Source organism: Nesoenas mayeri (genome assembly GCF_963082525.1).
Source record: "Nesoenas mayeri genome assembly, chromosome: 2".
Classification (NCBI taxonomy): Eukaryota; Metazoa; Chordata; class Aves; order Columbiformes; family Columbidae; genus Nesoenas; species Nesoenas mayeri.
The window spans coordinates 32,128,157-32,138,220 of NC_137543.1; the positions used below are offsets into that span (position 1 = coordinate 32,128,157).

General features: G+C 39.1%; 1 protein-coding gene across 1 annotated transcript; it reads left to right on the plus strand.

Moving 5' to 3' along the window:
• Positions 1-67: 67 nt before the first annotated feature.
• IL7 (interleukin 7) lies at positions 68-9,513 on the plus strand (the record flags this gene model as incomplete). The annotated part of the gene is made up of 5 exons (XM_080364123.1): positions 68-71; positions 2,286-2,428; positions 6,820-6,906; positions 7,746-7,898; positions 9,361-9,513. 5 exons carry the CDS (start codon positions 68-70, stop codon positions 9,511-9,513), a joined length of 540 nt encoding a protein of 179 aa, XP_080220249.1.
• Positions 9,514-10,064: the final 551 nt, after the last annotated feature.

A 10,064-nucleotide genomic window follows, 5' to 3' on the forward strand; every position in this document is an offset into this window, starting at 1 on the left:
CTAATGTGTTCCAAAGGACTCATTTAGGAACATCTGAACAGGTTTCATCATGATCCTGCAACGGGTCATGAGTATGCAACATCTCTTTCAGAATCATCTGCTCTGCTTCTGTAATTTCCTCATTAAAAAAAAAACAAAAAACAAAAAACAAAAAACACAATAATAATCTGTATAATACAGAGAACATCAAAATAAAATAAGTGACTTTGCAGTTTTCACCTATTATCTCCACTTGTTGCTGGACAAGCCAAGTTTTAAGTAATGGAATCTGTCAGATTGTTTTGAATATAGAAGGTCGTTATTTGTGTCTTTTGAAGCATAACTTGGAAGCAGCATATACAAGTCACTTGTATCACTGTTACTTGGAAACAAGCATTGCAGTTCTTTTTCTTTTTTTTTCTTTTTTCTTTTTCCACTGGAACCAAGAGGTGCAATGGTATATTAGAAAAATGTGTTGTAATTGACTTCTTGCATTTTTTGTACACTTCTTTTAAAATATTAAATCTCAGTCCTACAAATTGATAATTCGCTTGGCATAGATATAGTTAGCATAGAGGTCTACAAAAATAAAGCTCTGTGGAGTTCAGTTATCCTTTTGGAGCTTGAAAATCATTATATATTTGTCTTAGCTAGTTTTTATATTTATTACACGTAGGATCCATTTAAGATCCATGTAGCTTTCCAGGCTAGATTTTTTTGACATATGAATAGACCTCTGTTGGTCAGTATAAGAAGAGGTTAGAAAATTTGGTTTCCAGGCCATCGAATTTCCCATTATAGTTTATCAGGCAGTTTGCCACAGGGATAATTTTGGAATTCAGCTTGTACAGGTAAAAAAGTCCAGTCCTGTTTCTAGGACAGAGGTGTGCATAACAGTGTGTTCACAAGGAATCTATCAGAAAGAAAGGCTTTAATAGTCAGAAAAAGTGTTTTGCATTCTGCTTTGAAGCAGCAGTGTGTGGTGGGAGTCAGCTGGGAAGGGCTGCGAGGGACTGTGTTTCTATGAAGGGCAGATGTGTGTGACAGCAGTTCTTGCATCATGGAGGTTGGGTGGTGTAGTAAAGATTATGGTCAAGTTCCATGGCTTTCTTCTTAGTTATTCAAGATTTCTCTCTGCAGCTGGGATTTACTAGTGATTCCAAGTCCAGAGACACCCACGTCCAAGTGTTGGATTGGCTGTAGGCAATGCTCTCATCCTCAATGGAGAAGATGGAAAATAGCAGCTGGGGTCAGGGCATCCCTTCTGCCCTTCCCGCTGCAACCCCAATTACTCTGTATGCAGTTGTTGTTCTTACTGAGTAACAGAGATGGGTAGAAACAGCTTATACCAGTCTGGGAACCTGCTGTGATCTTTGTTAATCTTCCAAACTAAATTTCTAGCTCTGTTTTTGTTGTTGTTGTTGTTTTAGAAAACTTTCAATTTAAGCATCATCCTAGCCAGTCTAGCTGTAGGCCAGAGTCCGGTTATGAGCTTTCTAATCCTGATATCGTTCTGTACCCAGTCTCCCTTGTTCCCAGTATCAGGCCAGTCACCTGCAGCCTCTAGTTATCCTGTCAGTCCCTTCAGGCTCCTCTGTCCATCCTCACAGAACTCATATTTTCCTGGAAGTCATACAAGGACAGCAGATCAGGGGGCTGAGCAAAGCAAGATGGTCCACTAAAGGGAAAAATAAAGTGAGGGGCAGTGAGATTTCCTCCAAAAGACTGCTGAAATCTTGCAGATAGGGTGTATTGCCGCCTTAACTGATGTTACGGCCACTGGTATGGATTTGTCTATTTGGTCAGCCCAAAAATATGTTTAAACACGCTTTTGATGTAAAGATGTATTCATGGGCATTTGTAGATTTTTTTCTGTCATAAGAAAAATTGGTAATTAGGATGGGATTCAGCTGCAGATTAAGACACTTCAGTGTCTACAGATACCTGACTAAGACACTTAATTGTCTGCACGTGTATTAGATGATTATGAACCAATTATGGTCAATAGAGAGACCTCGTCAGTGCTTGCGGTGAAGCCTGGAGATGAATTCAGCCCAAGTAGACACCAAATACCTGGTCAGCTCAATAGCTGTAGGCTATTAACCATGCTGGCTAAATCATCCTTGAGTATGAGGGAGTTTAGACACCCAAATAGTGTCTTAATCTGGATCTGAATCCTTCCCTCAAGGCGCAAGTCATTTGGTTGTATAAAGATCTCTTTTAAAATATGTAAACACATTGCAGAATACATTGGTTAACACTCTATGGCATTTAATATGTACTTAACCGCTTTTGTTGTAATCCAGCTTTTTTCAGATCTATCTTTTGGGTTGTGCCACTGCTCCTTGTTCTGTCTCCAGTGAATTCATCTAGTTGTGCAATGGGAAATAAAACAACTGAAATCCGTGTGAAGTATGAGAATATACTAAGCTACGACATCAATGAGCTGGTAGGTAATAGCTCTTGGGCTTTCTAAAAATGTTGATCATTTTTAGATTATAGGAAATAGTAATTAAAAAAAAAAAAGCTCCAATGTTAACACACAATAAAAGACCAGTTTTAAATCAGACATTATCCTGGAATGGTGGCTTTATTTGAGGGCTTGCAACAATTCAGTCTCTTTAAAATCTCTGAAATCTGTGGATGCTGCCTATTTGCATGTACGAATACTGTGATACAGTTATTTTTGCCTGCACACCATGTAGTTAGACACATGAACCATTAGGCCCTAAATAGTATAATATTACATTAAAGAGTACTCTTTCCTGAAGTAATTTAATGACTACTTCTGTTACATTTCCTTAACAAGAGAAGAAAGCATTATACAACCTGTAATTTTTTTTACTGATTGTAAACTTCTTGACTAAAGTTTTATGTTGTCCATTGAATATAAATGCAGAGGCACAAAATTCATACAATAAGTGTCTTTGTGTATTACTTGTTAATTTATCTTGTTTAGCCCACACAGAATCAACTTTTCTAGATGTCGGTGTAGAAAAACATAACTTTGACCATTGTAAATCTCCTCTATTATGGCTTTATCATCCAGATTTATTACAGCTTTGCAAAGAAGTATCTTAACAGTTTACAAATCCATGCTCAAAACCTACCTTCCAACTCTTCATCATGAATTATTAATAATTAAATTCATCTGCCAAGAACACTTCCATGGCAGAGAGCGCTTTCTAAAATTGTGTTACCAGAGGCATTTCTACGAAAACGGGATTTTTGTGACCATTTGTCACTAAACAAGAGCTCACCATTCTGTTGCAGTCTTAAATCAAGACCTATTTGCATGAAATGCGAGTGATATACAGTGCTTTTCCAAAGGTGAAATCAGGAGCCACTGTATTTCTTCACACTTATAATCCACCAACATCCTTCAGATCATTATGCCAGTGTTTTACAACTTTTCCCTACAAAGACACATCAGCCCTCATCTGTAAACTAAATACTTTATGGTCAGAAAATGATCATTTGATCTTCAAAAACATTCTGATTATGTTGTGTTTCCTGAGATCATGAAGTGAGAAAGGCACTTATCCATAGATAAATGACCTTATTCTGAACAAGGCACCAAAGCTGGAGAAAATATTAGTGGCCATATTAGAATGGACAAGCAGCCCCTTTACTTTGTCATCTTATTTCTGACAAAGACAAGTGTTTCGTAGAGAACAAAACAAAACAAAACGTGTTGGTGAACAGGTATTATAAGATAGCTGACCTACAAGAGAAAACAGTATGAATCATAGAATAGTTTGGTTTGGAAGGGACCTTCAGAGGTCATCTAGTCCACCCCCTCTGCGATGACCAGTTGGGGAATGACCTATTAGAGAGCAGCACAGGGGAAAGGGACCTGGGGTCCTGGTGAACAGCAGGATGACCATAAGCCAGCACTGTGCCCTTGTAGCCAGGAAGGCCAATGGCATCCTGGGGTGTATTAGAAGGGGGGTGGTTACTAGGTCAAGACAGGTTCTCCTTCTCCTCTACTCTGCCCTGGTGAGATCGCATCTAGAATATTGTGTCCAGTTCTGTGCCCCTCAGTTCAAGAAGGACAGGGAACTGCTGGAGACGGTCCAGCGTAGGGCAACAAAGATGGTTAAAGGAGTGGAGCACCTCCCTTATGAAGAAGGGCTGAGGGAGCTGAGTCTCTTTAGTTTGGAGAAGACTGAGGGGTGACCTTATTAATGCTTATAAATATATAAAGGGTGAGTGTCATGAGGATGGAGCCAGGCTCTTCTCGGTGGCAAACAATGATAGGACAAGGGGTAATGGGATCAAGCTGGAACACAAGAGGTTCCACTTAAATTTGAGAAAAAACTTTTCTCAGTGAGGGTGACAGAGCACTGGAACAGGCTGCCCAGAGGGGTTGTGGAGTCTCCTTCTCTGGAGACATTCAAGACCCACCTGGACATGTTCCTGTGCGACCTCACCTAGGTGTTCCTGCTCCAGCAGGGGGATTGGACTAGATGATCTTTTGAGGTCCCTTCCAATCCCAAACATACTGTGATACTATGATCTTCAACTAGATCAGGTTGCTCAGAGCCCCATCCAGCCTGGCCTTGAAGGTCTCCAGGGATGGGGCATCTACCACCTCTCCAGGCAACCTGTTCTAGGGTTTCACTACCTGAAATTACAGGAGTAACTGCCTCTGGGCAGCAGATCCTGCCATCTTCCTGTGGTGGGGAGCCACGAGGCACATCCCAGCTCTGCTGGAGCTGCAGGGCCAGGGAAGCCAGATGGATGTCCTGGGCTGGAGGTGGCAATGCCTCTCCTCTCCCTGACTGCAGGCTGCAGCTTGATGCTCTTGGTGCCCCAGGGTGCCCTCAAGGATTTCAGCAGAGCAATGCCAGTCATCCAGATGCATTTGAAAAGTCTTTATCTTTTTTTATTGTAATAAATATTATCACTGATAGAGTCTCTTAGGAGACTGTATGAGGACTAAAACTATTACCTAAATAAATAAATAAGCAAACCTTAATCAACTAATCTTTGTGAAAGTAATGGCAATCTAGTGAACTCTGAAGCTGTTCCTTCCTAGAATAGGTATGCACAAGCGACTACTCTGCAATTTTCTTTATTTTCCTGTATTTATTTTTCTCAGTTTCAGAGAGATTAATTTATGCTCTTTGTAAAAATAGTGTATATTCTTGTCACTATAACTTAACACCAAATACTACGGACAATGCCATTTGGATTATATCAACTGTCCACTAGGAACTTTCCTCCAATTACAGAGCCAGAGTAAATAACTTTCAGTTCTTCATCCTGATATTTGGAGGCAGTTATGGAGATGACTAGTGGGTTATATACTAGACCTCCATAAGTTAATTTGAATTTTCACTAATGCCTTTTCTGAAGCTGGGACTTCCCTTAGTCACAGCCAATAAACTATCTTCAGAAACTGTTACTATATGTTATACTAATGATGATCTGAGAAAGTCAGTGAGAATGGGTAAATCCCTTAGGAGTTAGCAAATTAAGCCACAGGTATACAGGTTTTAGAGTGACTAATGATTTATTTATTTATAAGTCTTGGTGCTGTGTGACTGCAGCAAAACTTTATTCTCTTATGGTACAAGCAGAAAAACTTTAAGAATTACATTGCCTGATGTGTTCACATGCATCTCTAAGTGAGGAGAGCTAATATAGTATTGTCAAGAGCTGCCTTTTTAGAAGCCCTTATGGTTGTATTAGGTTATCTGGATACAGGCTGAAGAAGAAATGGAAGGAATTTTGTTGAGTTGAGTTCAGTTGTCATCTTAATGATAAGCATGAAAGTAGAATGATAGAATGATAGAATGATGAAGATGATAAAGGCCCTGGAGCATCCATCCAAACAAGGAAGACTGAGAGAGCTGGGACTGTTCAGCCTGAAGAAGAAAAGTCTCAGGGGAATCTCATCAATGTCTATAAACACCTGAAGGGAGGTTACAAAGAGGGCAGAGCTAGGATCTCCTCAGTGGTGCCCGGTGACAGGACTGGAGGCAATGGGCACAAACTGAAACGCAAGAGTTTCCCTCTGAACATCGGGAAACAGTTTTTCACTGTGAGGATGACTGAGCACTGACACAGGTTGGCCAGTGACGTTGTGGAGTGTCCATCCTTGGAGATATTTAAAAGCCATCTGAACTTCTGAACTGGCCCTGCTTGATTGAGCAGAGGTTTAGACCAGATGACCTCCAGAGGTCCCTTTCAACCTTAACCATTCTGTGATTCTGTGTGATCCTGTGAATACCTTTAGAAATCATATCTGGACATTCAGGTGCTGGGGTGTGTCCAAAGAAGAGCAACAAACCTGGTGAAGGGTCTGGAGTGCAAGTCTTATGAGGAGTCACTGAGGGAACTGAGGCTGTTGAGCTTGAAGGAGAGGAGGCCAGGGAGACCTTATCACTGTCTGCAACTACCTGAAAGGAGGTTGTAGCATGGAGGGTGTTGGTCTCTTCTCCCAAGTAACAAGCAATAGGATGAGAGAAAATGGCCTCGAGTTGTCCCAGGGGAGGTTTAGATTGGATATTGGGAAAAATGTCTTCCCGGAAAGGGTTGTCAAGCATTGGAACAAGCCCAGGAAAGTGGTTGAGTCACCATCCCTGGAGGTGTTTAAAAGATGTGTAGACACGGTGCTTAGGGACATAGTTTAGTAGTGGACTTGGCAGTGTTGGGCTCAATGATCTTAAATGTCCTTTCCAACCAAAATGATTCTCAGAATTTTACACCAACCCTGCTATACCTCAGGAGATCCTACAGAACAATTTATTGTTGACATAATCAGCTGTTAGTGAGAAACTTGGCTCACTTGATTAAAAGTACTTCCATGATTAAACATATTATATTTTACAGGTAAATATGTCTGCAGAGTATCGTGACAGGTGCTGCAAGAATAAAAAACATGAAAATACCAAAATGTTTTTCTGCAATGATACTCAGGTAAAATCTAACTTCTCAATATTTACTTTAGAGAAAACAAACTCAACTGGGTTCTTTGTACAGTCCAATCTATTGTGATAGAGAATAAAATTGTCTTTTAATAGTCAAATCATGATATTCAGGGTTGTTACTATTTTGAATTTGGAATAATACAATTTGTCAAATATGTTGATATTTTTAAAATTAAAATATTAAGCAATTCCATATCTAAGAAGTGCTTAAGTGCTTTATTCTTCCCTACTATAAAGATTATTTTATATTTTTACCCAAAATAGTACATAAAACTTATTTGATTTTGCCAATGGAAATAAACATAAGTATTTCCCAACATCTGTTTTAATTTTTCAACAGAAAACATATTAGCTAAGCTTTTCACTTCAGAACTGAATGCTTTAGAAGTAATAGTTTGGGCAGATCTCAAATGATGGAAAGCACAATTTTCAGCTGCTGCTGCAAATTTTGTCACCACTTGATAAAAGGACCAACTCCAAACATCATTCGCTGTTCTCCTAACTACATCAGGCGATTTTGTTTTGGCTACAATTTCTCCTTAACACCCCTACATTATTATTATTATTATTATTATTATTATTATTATTATTATTACTACTACTACTACTACTACCACTACTACTACTACTACAAACGGATACTTTAAACATTTTGAATAGATGGCAGGTAGGTCAGATTGGTCATGTTTTATTGGAAAAGACTGACACTATGAAAGGAAAATAAACTAATGTTAACTGATGGAGCTTTTTCTTAAAAACAAACCAACATTATAATGTATGAATGGTACATAGACTTTTCAGGACATATTTTTCCTGCTCTCTTTACAGGAAATAGAATCACTACAGAGTATGGCATGCAACATGCTCAGATTCTTTCATAAGCAAAAAATCAGCAAAGACTTCAGATGGAAAGCAGCACTAGTCTCATGTGGGACATTACAGGTCCTACAGTGCAAATGTGAAAGACATAAAAAAGAAAAGGTGAGTAGCAATGATGGTTTACAGTTTATTGGAAGTAGGTGGCTCATTCCTTAGGGCCTTTCAGTGCAGACATTTATATTTACCTCTCAAAGGTGCAACTATCGTGCACACATTAAATGCATGATGAATTTTGCTCTGCATAGCGTATGTTTTGTTAAAAGACTTTAAGCCCATTGCAAAGACTAAGTCAATGATTATGAAGTCTATAATAAAAATGTATGCCCTGTTTCAATACTGAGATACTTTAATTCATTCTCCTGTGAGAGACAAAGACCACACTTGTGCAAAGAAGGCCTTGAACTTCTCTAGTGTATCAAAGCATATCTTTTACTTCCTACTGGAATTCTACCCTAGCATCAATGTTTAAATTTGTTTCAACAAATAATTAGTTGTTCCTCTTTTTTCCTTAACCCTTTGATCCTTGATCTTTATTTTAACTACCATATCTCAAACTCAACAAGAACAGTTAAATATGAAAATATTTGCATTTGTAGTCATCGGCAAAATCTGCTCTTTGATATGTCACTCAAATCTAGTGCAATGATTTAGAGACTACCATAGCAAAGGAAGAACATTCTTTTAAGTGTGGATCATAGTTACGTACTGAACACAAAAATATTGACCAACATCAAAAAGCCTCCCCACAGGCACCACAGGATATAATTCTTTATGATTGGCTTACATAGTTAGATTGAAGGCTGCATTTAACTCATCATTTTTTTCCTTGAAATGGAGAAACTCTTATAATCTAGGACCAGATCTTCACAGTAATGTTGGTGTCTGTATTTTGCTTAGCCACCTGTGGTGAATCCAACGTTTGCCTTACCATGAACAGTGTCCCAGTTATGTCATAGAACTCAAAGTGTGTCACCCTTGAAACGCCTAACCTCCTGGATGCCTGGTTTTATTTAAAGACCAATTAAAGTAATTTGGTAAAAACCATGAACAGTCATTGAATATGGACAAGAACTACAATCATCTTGTCTCCGAGTGGGATCGGGAACACCAGGCCACAGCACCAACCTCTGGGAACAGGACTGTTCTGTTCCACCAGCCTCAAGGTACCACACATGTATTCGTATCTTTTGAGGTTTGGCTCATGATTTAATTGACTTTACTTTTCCAGTCCTTCAAACAATGGAGGATAAATTTTAAACCACTGACAGAGGATGTACATGTTCACTGGTTTCGGCCACCCACATTTGCTCTGTGTTAAAGCCACATTCTCCCAGTTCCGTGGGCAGGGGGCAGTCAGGGCTGTACTTAGAGTGAGGGCATCAGAATGACACAGGCTGTGTTCTGCCACAGCACATTTCATGAGTAGCCCAGCTTTCTGGCTTAATTACCATGTAAGATATCTCTATTATTTATTGAGATGTAATGGAATCAGTTTGTTTTAAAAGATGTCTATATGATAAGAATAAGCACTTCTCAATTAACAATACAAACGGTTCTTTTTCAGGTTTGCACACAGCTAAATACACATAATAAAGAAGATACAGAAACAGGTGAACAGTCCAAAAAGAAATGTAACCAAGAATTTTGTGAACTGAAAGAAAATACATCTAGCCTTCGATCCTGCTGGAATAAATTTGAAAAAATAATTTCCAGGTGATTCCAGGCAAATCCTGCTTTTTTTCCTAAGTGGCATTACTTAGTATCTTTGCATTCTATGTGCATTCTTCGAGTAACTCTGCTCGCTTATATTGAACACTTTATGCCAGAATTCTGATGGAAAGCTACCATGTCTTCTTCCTGGAGATGGAATGAGCAGAAACGGCTAAACCAAGCTGCTGAAGTCCAAGAAGTGGAAACAAAGGACCAGTGTTTGAAACAAAGGACTTTGCAGAAGGCTGTGTTCCACCTTCGTGCTCTGGAAACGGCTTTGAATTTTCTGATCTTCTGAGTAACTACATTATAACATCATACAAAAGCAATCTATTTACACACCTACTGCAATTTATAAAACCTCCTTAGAAGCTGCAGGTGAACAGAACAGTATGGAAAAAGTAGCTGGTTTCCTTACGTCTATATAAAATGCATCAAGGACCAAAAGGAACAATTTACCAAACAAGCAGCACATCTTGGTCTGTTCTGCTGATGCAATAATGTTGTCAGCATGGGTATCTAATGGGTCTGCAAACTGATTAACGTTTGGAAAAACAG